General features: G+C 54.5%; 1 protein-coding gene across 1 annotated transcript in view; it reads right to left on the bottom strand.

Annotated features, from left to right (window-relative positions):
* Positions 1-12,267, bottom strand: part of LOC119111575 (growth hormone secretagogue receptor type 1) — a 66,251-nt gene extending 53,984 nt beyond the window's left edge. Inside the window, exon 1 of the mRNA XM_037235385.1 lies at positions 11,937-12,267. Coding sequence (XP_037091280.1) covers positions 11,937-12,267 — 331 coding nt within the window. The remainder of the gene's footprint in view (positions 1-11,936) is intronic.
* Between the last annotated feature and the right edge of the window lie 1,140 nt (positions 12,268-13,407).

Genomic DNA, 13,407 nt, shown 5'->3' with positions numbered 1-13,407 from the left:
GTCTGGGAAACCAGAGGTACGAGGTTCCATTCCCCGCAGCGACCGCCTTTCCCGTAAGGGTGAGAGGCGGACGGCGCTATATAGCCTCAGCAGCTGAGTGCGTCGTTAAGTCCAAATGACACAAAGGGATGGGCATACTTAAGCAAACATGTGTTGACCTTTTCTCCATCTAGACCTCATTTGGATTTACTCACCTGTGCAGAAATGAAACACTTGAAATTTCCGGGCAAGGGGCCTCGTGGGTAGAACTCTAAGGGACACATTACCGTTCCCGGTCAGGGGCTGGAGGGCTATTCCGCCCCAGCGCGAAGTGCCTAACGATTGTTATTCTGGTGACACGGCGATATGGTCCCGCGTGGTCGATCTGGAGGCCCTTCGAGTGATATATCATACGTTGGTTCCCTCACTGACGCAGGAGGCCCTCTGGTTCGGGAAGTTGACCCCGGATCGATGCAGGACTTTCGTTGAAGCAAAAATGTGCCTCATCGCCGCAGGGCGTCCAGTAATTGGCGCATTTGACTCGAGTGACTTGTTAATTCCTTTGTTGATTCCGTTGATTTGTTGAACTGACTCCAGTCCGGCTCAACGGACACCTGGCTGAAATGGCGTGTAGGGCATCCCGTTCAGCACTGAGGCCCCCTGACCGACACAGTGACCTTCCACTGTCTCATTGGGGACTCTCATCACGAGTTCTGATATCTTTCTCCAATGTCACACGGCCCGACCGAAGCAAGAGGTCTTCTGATACTCGGGGTCCTGCCACTGTCCCTGTTCAGCAAACGTTTCCCTGTCCGAATCGGGGCTTCTTGCCGACACAGGACCCCCCCCCCCCCCCTGTCAGGCACTGTGAGCCTCTGGACGACACAAGGGCCCCTCATTGCTCCGGTTGTCCCCGCCAATGCCCATCGCAAACCCCGGTCACGTCCCTGTTTGGGAATGCATCCCCTGATGTCAGACCAGAGCCAATTGCTCGGTATTGGCGGTCTATGGCCGAAATACAGACCCGCATTGTTCCAGCGGTCCCCAATCGGTGCACGAGGACCTCTGAGTTCTGACAGTTGAGTTCCCGGCCTCCTGGCCCTACGGGCCGTGGTCTACATGTGACCTGCAGCCAGACCTCCGGACCCTTTTACCCTCTAATCGGGCCCTTGATCACCAATCCCGAGGGGCGCTTCGGCGTTCTCTTCAAGCCTACTCAAACACTGCCCCTGACCGATTTACGGCTCCAAGCCAACACGGGACCCCTGTCAGGCATTGCGGACGCTTGGCCGACACTGGCTCATTGACCCAGCGGCCTCGACCAAGGCAAAGCAGAAGTCCCGGCTTTATTGTGGAACACTCCCTTTAAGGGATTGAACGTGCACCCCTGACACTAGGAAAAGGAACATCCAAAGCTTCGCTGCACAGCTTATTCGTGTAGCTCAAGCCCACTAATGGCCCGGCCCAGTGTGCAGGTGCAGCTGCAGCTAACACGCAGGCGGGGCTTAAAACGCAGCCGGACATAATACCCGGAAGTGCATGTCATGCTGACTTCGGGACGATATACATGCTTGATTGTCCCATGCAATAAACGTGTACGGTGTCTTCCGACCGAAATTATGTCATTAGCATGGGTGCCCGGATCGCCATGTTTGTTGCCATTTTCACGCCGTTGCATGCCAGACTGAGGTTGGTACGGCGTTTTTCAAGGCAGTCATTAGTTTCGCTTCGCCCCGGCCCACATGGGCCTATAAATGGCACCCAAGGCTGCAGGCCGAGCGCCTTCCGCTGCCCTGTCCGGTGCAAATCCTGCACGTGGCCGTCCCATCCCGTTACGAACGCCGTTTCGGAGGTAAACGAGGTTTAAAGGTTGTTCTCGCCGAGCCCAAGCTCAGACGACAGTCATTTTCGGAGAGGGCGCGGGCCGCGATCTTATGATCGCTTAGAAGCAGTTCACAGCCCACGGAGGACGACCGGGCCTTTCCGTGGGCGGGCCATGCCATCGCGGGGACGTGCGGAGACTAGCAGCACTTGACTTGGCGCGGCAGCAGGTGGCGATGCCGGAGGACCTGTGCTGTCACACAGACTCGTCACCAAACCACCCGTCCGCCTCTCCGTCCTGGCGTCACGATGGCGTGATGTTTCCCGGTAGCATAGCGTAATGGTGTCCAACTGCTCCATCCTCACGTCATGATGTCCCAGCGCGTTGACGGTATGATATTCAATGCGCCCTGGTGAAGAGTCCTCCTCCGTCGTGGCGTCGAAATTTCCGCTCAACCCATCGCCATTGTTTCACAGTGCCCGCCACCACCCTCAACGCAATGTATCTCAGTTAACGTGTCTCTACGTTGTAAGGTCCCGTTGTCGGCTTGTACCCAGCGTATTAGCATTACAGTGTCCACTCGCCGAAGCACAATGACGTCATAGTGTCAGCTTACCCTAGCATAGTTACGCCACAGTAGCTACTTACCCCAGCGCAATTGCGTTACAAAATCTACTCAAGCCCGTGTTGTAAGGGCACAGTATCCACTTCCCAACGTACTTACCTCACGACATCCACGCAACCCAGGGTGCAAGCGGTGCAGTATCCACTCGCCCCGAAGCAATGACGTCACAGCATTCCTTTCGCTCCTGTGTAATCACGACTCAGCATGCACTCACCCCGGCACAACAACGTCTCCACTCGCCGTGTAGTAATGATGTCGCGACGTTCGCTCACGCTGTGACAGCGCTCACCCATCTTTGCGTAATAGTTTCACTGCGCCACATGCATCTGCGTGACAAGGTTAGTGTTTGCTTCATCAGCGTAGTGACGCGACAGCGTCCACTCAGGAGGCGTAACAAGCTCCCCAGCAGCTATCAGCCTCAGCGTATTAACATTATTGTCCATTTACATCAGTGTAATAACGTCGCAGTTTCCACTCATCACCGCGCCATAACGACAATGTCCACTGGTTCTGTCGCAATTATTTCACAGCGCACGCTGCCACCGACGTGATAACGAGAGCGCACACTGCCACCGGCGTAATAACGTCACCGCGCACACTACCACCGGCGTAATAACGCCACAGCGTCCACCGCCACCGGCGTAATAACGTAACAGCGTCCACCGCCACCGCGTAATAACGTCACAGCGTACACTCGCTGCAAAGGAATAAACATTGGAAAATAGCAAACATAAGGAAATTAAACGTACTAGCATCCCAGAGAGGTGACGCCACAGCGCCCGCTGGTTTTGGTAAGATACCGTCACAGTGACCAACCTCCACAGCATAGCAGCATCACGCCGTCCACTCACGTCAGCGTGGTAACGCCGTAGCATGCATTCACCCCCGTGTCGCAACGCCACGGGTGCCGGTGCTTTCATGGCAAACAGCAGCGTCTTATACCCCAGCGTGTAGCGTCCCCGCACCGTCCCCGCCGGACACTGGCCCATCATTATGGAGCCACATCTATTCAACGGCGTCGTGACAGCACTGTGTTCATTTTGAACAGCACCATGACGTCACCGAGTCCTCCTTCCCAGTGTAACACCAAAACACCCAAACGCCCACTCAACTCGGCATCATAATGTCGCAACGTCGAATTATGCCAGCATAACGACGGCACAGGGTCTGGTGGTCTCACTGTGATGACGTCAACGCTCACAGATCCCATCGTAATAGGGGAACGATGTCCACTTGGCCCAACGTCCACTCGTCCTGCGGCGTCGTAACGTCCTATTGTCTGCCTATCCCGGCGGCATGCAGTGTCCACTCGGTCCAGTGCCATGGCGCTTCAGTATCTATCTGCCGCGGGGTCATGACGTCAAGATACCCCCCCGGGCGCCGTGACGTCACCATGTCCCGGAGCCACTCAGACGTCGGCATACACAGCCTCCGGGGTGGCTCCGGTCACCCGGCATCATTAGCCGGGCATTGGCGTGCTGGACCGTCCCTGCGGCCAAGAGCGGCTGTGTACTGGCCAAACAAGGCGTGGGGAGAGCCAACAGCGCGCGCACGGTCCCCAGCCGCACCGCAGGCGAGCCTCCAGCCGTGCACCTGTCATTACAGCTCCGAGCGGCCGTGCCCGGCTCAGATGGACAAGCTGACGCGTCGCTGTCGGTCCCTGTCTCCGGCCACGGGGCGTCCTTTCCGGTCTGGCGCGTCGAGTCGGGAGCCCGCCGCACTCCGACGATGACCCCGGGCCGTGCTATCCCGTCAGTGGGACGCTTGCACCGCCCGCCCGCCGTCTGGAGTGACGCGTCGTCGGCTCCAGTCGGCTGGACCGACCCTGGTCCACAGCAGCGGTGGAACCCACGGGCGCCGGCCAGCCGATTCCAGTCGTGCAACCCGGCACGTGACGTGACGTCGACGTCTCGGGTACTCGGTTCAAATGGAACGCAGGAATTGGCTGGGGCTGGCTGCTGACAAACATTTCAGAATGCGATGTGATTGCATTCCAAAGAAGTGAGAAGACCATCCCTTCACCATTTATTCCTGTCAAAAATATGAATTCGCAAAGCACTAGTTATCCGCAGTCCTATTTACTGCGCCATTGGCTCAGTCTTTCAGGCCAGCTGTGGCCGCCATAAAATAGCGTTAAGCAGTTAGCAGTAATATCACCAAATATGATCACATCTGTACTGTCACTGTCTCATGAGCAACGGTTGGATCTCATTAAACGCGTCGGAGCCTGTGTTCGGCGATGAAAAAGTATATGAACAGTGGATTGGGGCGAGCCGTGCGTGATCTGAATACCTCGTCATCATTGTCAGCTCTGCGCTCTGATGTCTTTACATGTGATCAGCATATGCGCCCAAGCTTCACGCCGTACCGCACTCGTCAACAGACCGATTCTGATCAATGTTTTTTTTTATTTTATGACTAGCTCGAATCACTTCCAAACATTATGTGTTAGCAAGTCGTTTTTAAAAGTGTGCGTATAAGTCAGATCGATTTTATTTTATGACTCGCTCGAATCCATTCCGAACATTATGCATTAGTGAGTTGTTTTTAAAAGTGTGCATGTAAGTTAAAATCACGTAATTTTTCTCGCTCAGAACACACATTCCCCCCCCTTGGCCCTGGCAGAAAATTTATTGGTACGTACACCTTATCATTTGTTTCCGCTTTATGAATCTGACCCATGCTCGGGCTGCCGAACCGTCTTTTTATCTGTCCAAGGAACCCGAACCACGCGATGTTGATGTGAATGTATCACATTTCAAGGTATTGAAGCAAACATCAAATATGATGAAATAAGCTCATTTATAACTATTGGTATTCTTTTAGTGGAAAAGACTGTTCCAGATACCGCAATGTCTCTGCGTGGTAAATATGCCCCAATATGTCATTGTTTGATTACGTCATCGTACCTTGCACAACATTGATTGAGAGTTAATTTGCGGGCGTTTTATCTGGAAGTCGTGCTCATGAGCGCCAGATAAAACGAATCGACAATTCTACACTTATTGGCCTTGACCACCGCATGGCCAATAAAAGGACAAACATTAAATGACATCTCCATTACACTTCCACAATGACATCTCCATGACATCTCCATCACCACGTCAGTTTGACTGTTACCCAGGCGTCACATAGTAGGAAATCTCAATGCGTCGTACTTGTCCATGACACGTGTGGCAGTGGTGTGACATTCATGCAGTACGCGCAAAGAATCGCCAACTATTTGGCCAATGGCTGGGAAACCTTTTTCTAGCTCGAACCACACATGTGATTCGATGTCAGCACCCATGGAAAAGCTATCCTTAGCCAGCCCGCTGATCCCATGGCGTCACTCGAGCATGTAGGTCATGTGAATAATTGCTCATTTAGCCCGGCGGTTGGCGGCATATTCCTTCACATTCCATTCAGTACGAAGAGGCGTGCCCCCACCCCCGCCACTGAATATATCCAGAACCAAGATCGGACTGATTCACACCGTGGAATATAGCCCTACCTCGTTGACTTGAAGGCCATGAATGACCTTACAGGTTTGGTGAAATGCCACGATATGTAATGTATTATTATAAATCCAGTACTTATTGAGATTCGTTGCAATGCCACGACCACCTAATGCTTGGATGTGTAAGTCAGGGAACTGACCGCACCCCTGGAATACATTTGCATTTGTTGATAGGTCTTCATTTATATGCGTTTACAAGCATTCCTTCACCGCTTCCGCTAAAGTCATATCGAAATATTTGGAGGGTTTTGTTCCTACAGATGTTACACACGCCGTTTTCACTTGACCATTATATACAGTATGGTAGATACATTGATGTGCAGTGCTCACCATATACGTAAACCACCCTCAAACATGTTTCGCATGTGTCCTGACATGGTAGGTTAACAGATAAAGTCCAGCTTTGGTATCAGTGCCGAACGCGATGCGTGTTTGAAAGGCGTATGTATGAGGGAAATTCATAAGTCATCTTCACTGTGGGATGGTTGCCGCGTGGAGTCACCAAACTGCGCACTCAATCGGCGTGATTAAAAATGAACTGTTGCTTAAGATAGCTTCTAATAAGCATATGACACACAGCGCTGGTCATTGACAAGCTGTAGTCCCGAGTACTGTTGGACGAGTATGAACATGAAATGTTTTCAGAGCTTAACTTTGTGACCTCAGTTCGTCGTGACCTCGAATGAACTTGTGCCCATGTTGGCCCGCTGTAATCTCGTAACTTGTGCCCATGTTGGCCCGCTGTAATCTCGTAACACAAACTGTGGTTCATCAGCAAAATTGAATTCACTGTACCCTGCAACCAACACTGCAAAAACGTACAGGAAGTTTGGTATGCAACATTTTACACGAGCCCATTATGAGGTCATCGCTATGTGACCCAGGGTGACCACCTTTGAAATATGCTGTGAGGCCATGGTGGCTTTTTCAAAGACTTACAACCAGCCAACGGTTCCAAGGATGCGTGTATCTATTCCATTCGTGTTTCATCCTGGATGGCACGCACTCCAACTTTTCGACGCAACGTGTCTTGAGCATGTGATGCTATGTACATGAGATTTCAGGCTCCTGGCGTGCCTAGCTCGAAAATAACAAAACATAGCTAGATACCGACAACATAAAAAGTAAAAATGAAGGTGAGCTTGAATACTTTTTGGTTTGTAGCGGTTCATAACCAAGCATGTTCCATGATTCTTGCGTTCCTTTCAATTTGTCATCCTTAGAAAACAAATTAAAATATTTGGCCGCTTTCGGCCACCAATTTTTTTTTTTGTTTTGCCATTCGCCATTCCAATTTGGCCACCAATCACTGCGGAAATCAGCCTAATTCGTAGGATGATTTCAATTCCAAAATAAGTGACTCATGTTCGGCTCAAGAATAGCTTTTCCTCGGGTCCATTTTGCGTTTTCAAACAAATCTGACTCCATTCACAAGGAGGTGAATGAGCAGGTACCGAGTATGATCCCAGGTGAATGATGAGCCCCATTTCTGCATTAACGGATTATAGCATGAGCACAAAGTGACCTAAAATATTTCTGTGTTGCGATGACAAGGACACAGCGCATTTCATCACGCATAGCCAGCTGTATCGTAACAAAATGAATATAAACACCGGTCATACAGCATTCATCTTGCCTGATATATGTGCTACAAGATCTTTCCAGTTTTTTCTCCGATATTCCAGGCTCGTCACAAATTTTTGCTTCGTGAAAGGAAGCCTGATGAGCGTTGCGACCTGCTGAAGGGAATGCATTTAGAAGCTGTGGAAGCTGGCATGGAATCGGTCAATATTTGGCGCATCATATGTCCCATGTATAACCCGATCTTGACAGTCAACGTTTAAGCGGGATTTCTGATCTCGATATTAGCAATGCATCTTCGGTGTTGAAGTACATCAGCTAAGGAAGGACTGTTGCTAGCACGTCCACCGATTTGGTATCACCAACGTGCACCGTCCGTACAAAGAAGCATTACTCATTCTATATACCCGATTGACTGCAATCGACGTAGATCACCTACAATGAACATATTGCGCGAAGTGCAATACGTTCAACATGTTCTTGTACTACAGATGGTTCGACGGAGTGCACACCACTAAGGCACAATCCCATCAGGGACCAATCAGTCCGCGCTGTCGCCTGGGGCGCCGCGCGCTCTGTCGTCACTGCTGGCCGTGGCCAGGCCGCCCGCATGCATCATGTATCGAGGCGCGGCCAGTCATCACCAGGTCATCGTTATGCACGGACAGATAGAGCTGATCGTCGGCCGTTCCACGTGTCAATAATTCACGTTCCGTGCCGGTCATCGCTGGTGCAAAGGTCGGCCGGCGTCGTTGGTGGCCTGAGAGGTAACAGTGATGCATGGGGGTTCGGCTGGGAAACGGATGGTGGCAATCCGTACCGCCGGCCGGCCGCACTGACATGAAGCGGCGTCCGACGCTCACCACCAGCCAGCCCCACGGACATGAAGCGGCGTCCGACGCTCACCACCGGCCAGCCCCACGGACATGAAGCGGCGTCCGACGCTCACCACCGGCCAGCCCCACGGACATGAAGCGGCGTCCGACGCTCACCACCGGCCAGCCCCACGGACATGAAGCGGCGTCCGACGCTCACCGCCGGCCGGCCTCACGGACATGAAGCGGCGTCCGACGCTCACCACCGGCCAGCCCCACGGACATGAAGCGGCGTCCGACGCTCACCGCCGGCCAGCCCCACGGACATGAAGCGGCGTCCGACGCTCACCGCCGGCCGGCCTCACGGACATGACGCGGCGTCCGACGGTTACCGCCGGCCAGCCCCACGGACATGAAGCGGCGCCCGACGCTCACCACCGGCCAGCCCCACGGACATGAAGCGGCGTCCGACGCTCACCGCCGGCCGGCCCCACGGACATGACGCGGCGTCCGACGGTTACCGCCGGCCAGCCCCACGCACGTGCCGCGGCACCCGACACTCCCTGCCGGCGAGTCCCACGCACGTGCCGCGGCGCCCGACGCTCCCCGCCGGCGACCCCCGCGTACGTGCCGCGGTGGCCCGACGCTCCCCGCCGACGAGTTCCTCGCACGGGCCGCGGCGCCCGACGCTCACCGCCGGACAGGAAGCGGCCTCCGACGGCTACCGCCGGCCAGCCCCACGCACGGGCCGCGGCGCCCGACGCTCACCGCCGGCCAGCCCCACGGACATGACGCGGCGCCCGACGCTCCCTGCCGGCGAGTCCCGCACACGTGCCACGGCGGCCCGACGCTCCCCGCCAAGCGCTGTGCACGTGCCGCGGCGCCCGACGCTCCCGCCGACGAGTTCCGCGCACGTGCCACGGTGGCCCGACGCTCCCCGCCGGCTGGAGCGCTGGAGTCGCGATCAGGTCCCGTATCATGCCATCTCGCCACACACGATAGCGGGCCGCCACGCACAATCACAAAGAATAATAATGAGCTCTGTTTGAAATGTTACAAACTGCCGTGGCACATCACAGGGCGCCGCTAATGCGCCAGACGCCTAGATCAATAAATGGAGTAGAAAATTGGGTATATGTCGCATACATCGTAAACGTAGATGGATTATAAACACTAATCTCTTAAGCTCTACCTAGGTGCCTATTCTTCAGACGATGGAGGCCATGCCGTTCTACGGAGCGAGCTGCATTGAGAGCAACAGGCTTTAATAGGAGTACAGCGGAGTAGGCAACCGGCAAATCGTGAGACAAGCGTTTACCTATGGCTATTTGCGACCAATTTACCGAGGCGTGTTCACCAGGACCTCTCCAAACTCGATCAAATTTGGCACCTGGTTATATTTGTAACCTATATTGCATCCACGTCATTTTCAGTTTTCCATGCTACCTAGGTCACGATAAATAGGCTACACAATTGTAAGGGCCATCAGGAAAGCTAGTCGAGAAAACGAATTTTACCTGTGCAATCGTTACTCAGATCCAATCAAATTGAACGCATTAATGTAATGATGCGCGTGATATTTTTCATACATAACGAACAATTATCATAACTTCCTGCCCATGCTTCCTCCGTAAACTTCCCTTACATCCATGACCTTTCAAAAAGCCTTCTTTGATAACTTGTTTTCATTGAAAGATGCCCAGCACAGTGTGAATGGCGGCGCACAGTCGTCATTCTAATTTCCACCCTGCGGTGTGTCACCGATGTGAGTCGTGACGTCACGTCGTGCTGCACTGTAATTCTCGTTGATGCGTATAGCGTGCAGTATAGTCCGTAAAAATATAATTGGAAAGTTCGTAATCCCATCAAAATACTGGTGAAACCAGCACGTATGTATTTAGTTATAAGGAGCTCCATTCACATCACTTTTGCACATACTAGTGCAAAAAATAAGTTTCAGCCGGAATTTTCATAAAAAAGATATGGACATTCTCATTTCCTGGCGGTTTATACAAAGGCCTGCCTTGATTCAGCAGGCCGTGTAACGACTTAGCTCCATCTGGTATCCGCCGAACATGGTCAAACAACTGCGGACAACTCCTGAGTCTTGATCGGCTCGTGAGTCATCGTGCCATACCCCCAAAAATAATAAAAAATTGGATGGGGTCTGGATGATGTAGAGCTCAAATTTTAGCGGGTTGCAACTTGACGTTTTGGAAATAAGCCTAGGTTTCTGAACGCAGCCTTTTGACGTTCTGGAATGCAGCCGCACAAGCGGCACATTTACAGCAATAAAGTTACAGTTAAGTTCAGCTGGAACCACACAGTTATAGCAATCTTCACACTGGCTTGAAGCGTGCGGGTGCTTAACTAATTCATTCCCCGGTAAAGTTATCCGGAACGCTCGCAATGGCGTACAGCACATTCGAGATCACGCGTCATATCTGCAAGTCAACCTCTGCAGCTTAGTGCCACATATACGCTCCCACCCATGGCCTGAGCGTGTCACACTGAGAAAAACTGGTGCGGGAAAGCTGCTGGCCTATCTTACAGCGAGGTAGCAGAACATGAAGACCGTGGTGTTTGGGATGACAGTTGGCGCGACCGCTGTCACGTCTGCCAGGCAGCAATACTCACCCGTGATCTTGACACGGTACTTAACTTCAGAGTTGGGACCGAGTCATCGCACCGTCATCATGCCACATGCTCCGACTCAATCTACCGCATTCGGGATCCTCTTAGGAGGTGCTCCAACTGAACTCCTGTTAGGGCCGAAGCCATTACTTTTAAGCCAGTAGGAAGCCATTAAGCCGGCTGTCGGCGGCGCCACGTCGTTTCCTGTGGATAAGGCACGCGGCGCGCGGCGCATGCCGCGGGCCCCAGCTGCGGCGGCGCGGCCGGGAACGCGGAGGATGCGGCGAGCCACGCGCCGGCCGGCCGTAACACGCGCGCTTGACGAACGTCGGAATTCGGCGGGAACAGAGCGCCGCGCAGAACGGGTGGCAGTGCGCGTCAGAGCCGCTGGGTGAGGGAGGGAAGGTCACCGACGGCCCCAGGAGGCTGGCCGGCAGGTCAGCTGGGCTGACTGGGATGAGGCCCGGGCCCGAACGGCGTCATTTGAGCTCGTAATGTGATGGGCCCCGGCCGGTGACCGGCGGCAGTCTCTGTAGCGAGGTCTATCTCCGGCTCGAGAGCCCGTCACCGCATCAATTGCGGTATGGATGGGCGAATGATCAGCCGTCAGCTGCACAGATATAGCAGACGGCGGAAACAGATATCGTGGACAGTGCAGTAACAGGTCAGGTGTGCAATAGTTCCGTCACTGGCTGTCCGTCCATTTGTCTTTCGGTGGGGAACTATGGCGGCAAAATGTGTTTACCAGAGCTGACTTCCCGCATCCTAAACTTGGCGTCACTGGCGCGTAAGATTAGTCTGACTCGTGGGCTACCCCTCCCCCCCCCCAAACGATCCACCGCCGCACGTCAGACGCCCTCGTGCTCTCGAGGCAGGCGTCACGGGCGCTGCCGGCCTCACCTACACCAGTCAAAACAAACGGGCGCCGTCAAAGAGCCCGGCGCAGAGCCGTCGCGAGCGCGGCGTGCCGGTGGTACTCACAGATGGTCCTGCCGAGGATCCAGACTTCGGGCCGCGTGTGCACCTCCACCAGCACCTTGGGCATGCAGAGCAGCAGCACGAACAGGTCGGCCAGGCTCAGGTTTAGCAGGAAGAAGTTGGTGGAGTTGCGCAGCTCGCGGTTCCGCCAGATGACCAGCGGCACGAGCACGTTGCCGACCACGCCCACGGTCAGGATCAGCGAGCAGGCCAGCGTCACCAGCACGCGCACATAGGTGGGGAAGCGCGGCTGTTCGCCGGCCTCGGCGGCGCTGCACACGCTGGCGTTGTACTGGGCGGCCAGGTCGGGCAGCATGGTCACGCACTCGGCCATGGCCGGCGGCCGGGTGGCGCGCGCCCGACCGGTGAGCGGCCGCCGCTGGTCCGCACTGAGCGGGACGGCGGAGCGGGGCTCGTCCCGGACCGAGAGCCGGCCGCCGCCGGCGCGGCCGCGCGCCGACCGAGCGCACGCGCGCCCGCTGTCCCCCGACCCCGCCCCTGGTCACCGCGCACAGATGCTAACGACGCCGGCTGTCTAATGGGCGACCTCAGGTGTCCAACCACAGAGGCAGGGGTTTTAACGACGAGCATCTCGGGAGTGTGGAATGAATCGCCCGGTCCCAGCCGTAGTGTGTGGGGGGGGGGGGGGGCTTGTCCGATCATCCCTGACCTCTGCCTGGCGAGATCGGCATCGTTTGCGTTCCGCGTGAAGCACTGTTGACCTGTCTGGGTGTTTTCAGACCAGTCCCTAGTAAGGCATGCCGTGTGCATACGCGGCGAGGTGGCAAGCAGCTCCGTTTCTGGTCGTGTGTACATTGGAGGGGCATTGCACATTGGGGACTCTGTGGCTCGCCACGCTTGAAATGACAGGACAGCGTTACGCATTTACCGATTCTAGGAACAGAAGTGGCATGCAGGGGAAAAGGCCAGGCACTGTGGGATACGGTGAAGGACAAAAGGAATGAGATAAGTGGGGGGCCGATAGTGTTGTGGTTATTGCGTCTGCGTTAACCAGTGCGCGCCTGATATGCCAGATGAACAAGATTTGATTTCCCGCGGTGCCCGTTCTTCCTGCCAGGGTGAGAGGCGGGCGACGCCATATAGCCCCATCAACTGAGTGCGTCGTCCTACAGCCCCAACGACGACGGCGACAAACATAGTGAGTAAAACTCTTTAGGCATCGATATTGATCCGATCTGAAAATTTTTGTTCCATAAACGTCAAGTTGGCGCCCATTTAGAGTCAGTCCACTATAGCAAACCAAACAGACTGCTCATAAATCTGATCGACAACAGTTGAAGGTGCCTGACGGTAAATTATCGATGAAATGTCTTTTCGGCACCAACGAAAGTTGACCATCTCTGTCACATCCAATGACAAGTTCCAGTGCCGATGTATAGTGATCGTGATAGATGACCATGCCAGCTGATGTACGTCGCCACTTGCCCAGCAGGGATCGTCAGAACGCGTGCGT

The sequence above is a fragment of the Pollicipes pollicipes genome, unplaced genomic scaffold (assembly GCF_011947565.3).
Source record: "Pollicipes pollicipes isolate AB1234 unplaced genomic scaffold, Ppol_2.1 Scaffold_7261;HRSCAF=8764_pilon_pilon_pilon, whole genome shotgun sequence".
Taxonomy (NCBI): Eukaryota; Metazoa; Arthropoda; class Thecostraca; order Pollicipedomorpha; family Pollicipedidae; genus Pollicipes; species Pollicipes pollicipes.
The sequence above is the reverse complement of the archived record's forward strand: the minus strand, read 5'-3'. Positions and strand labels throughout refer to the sequence as shown.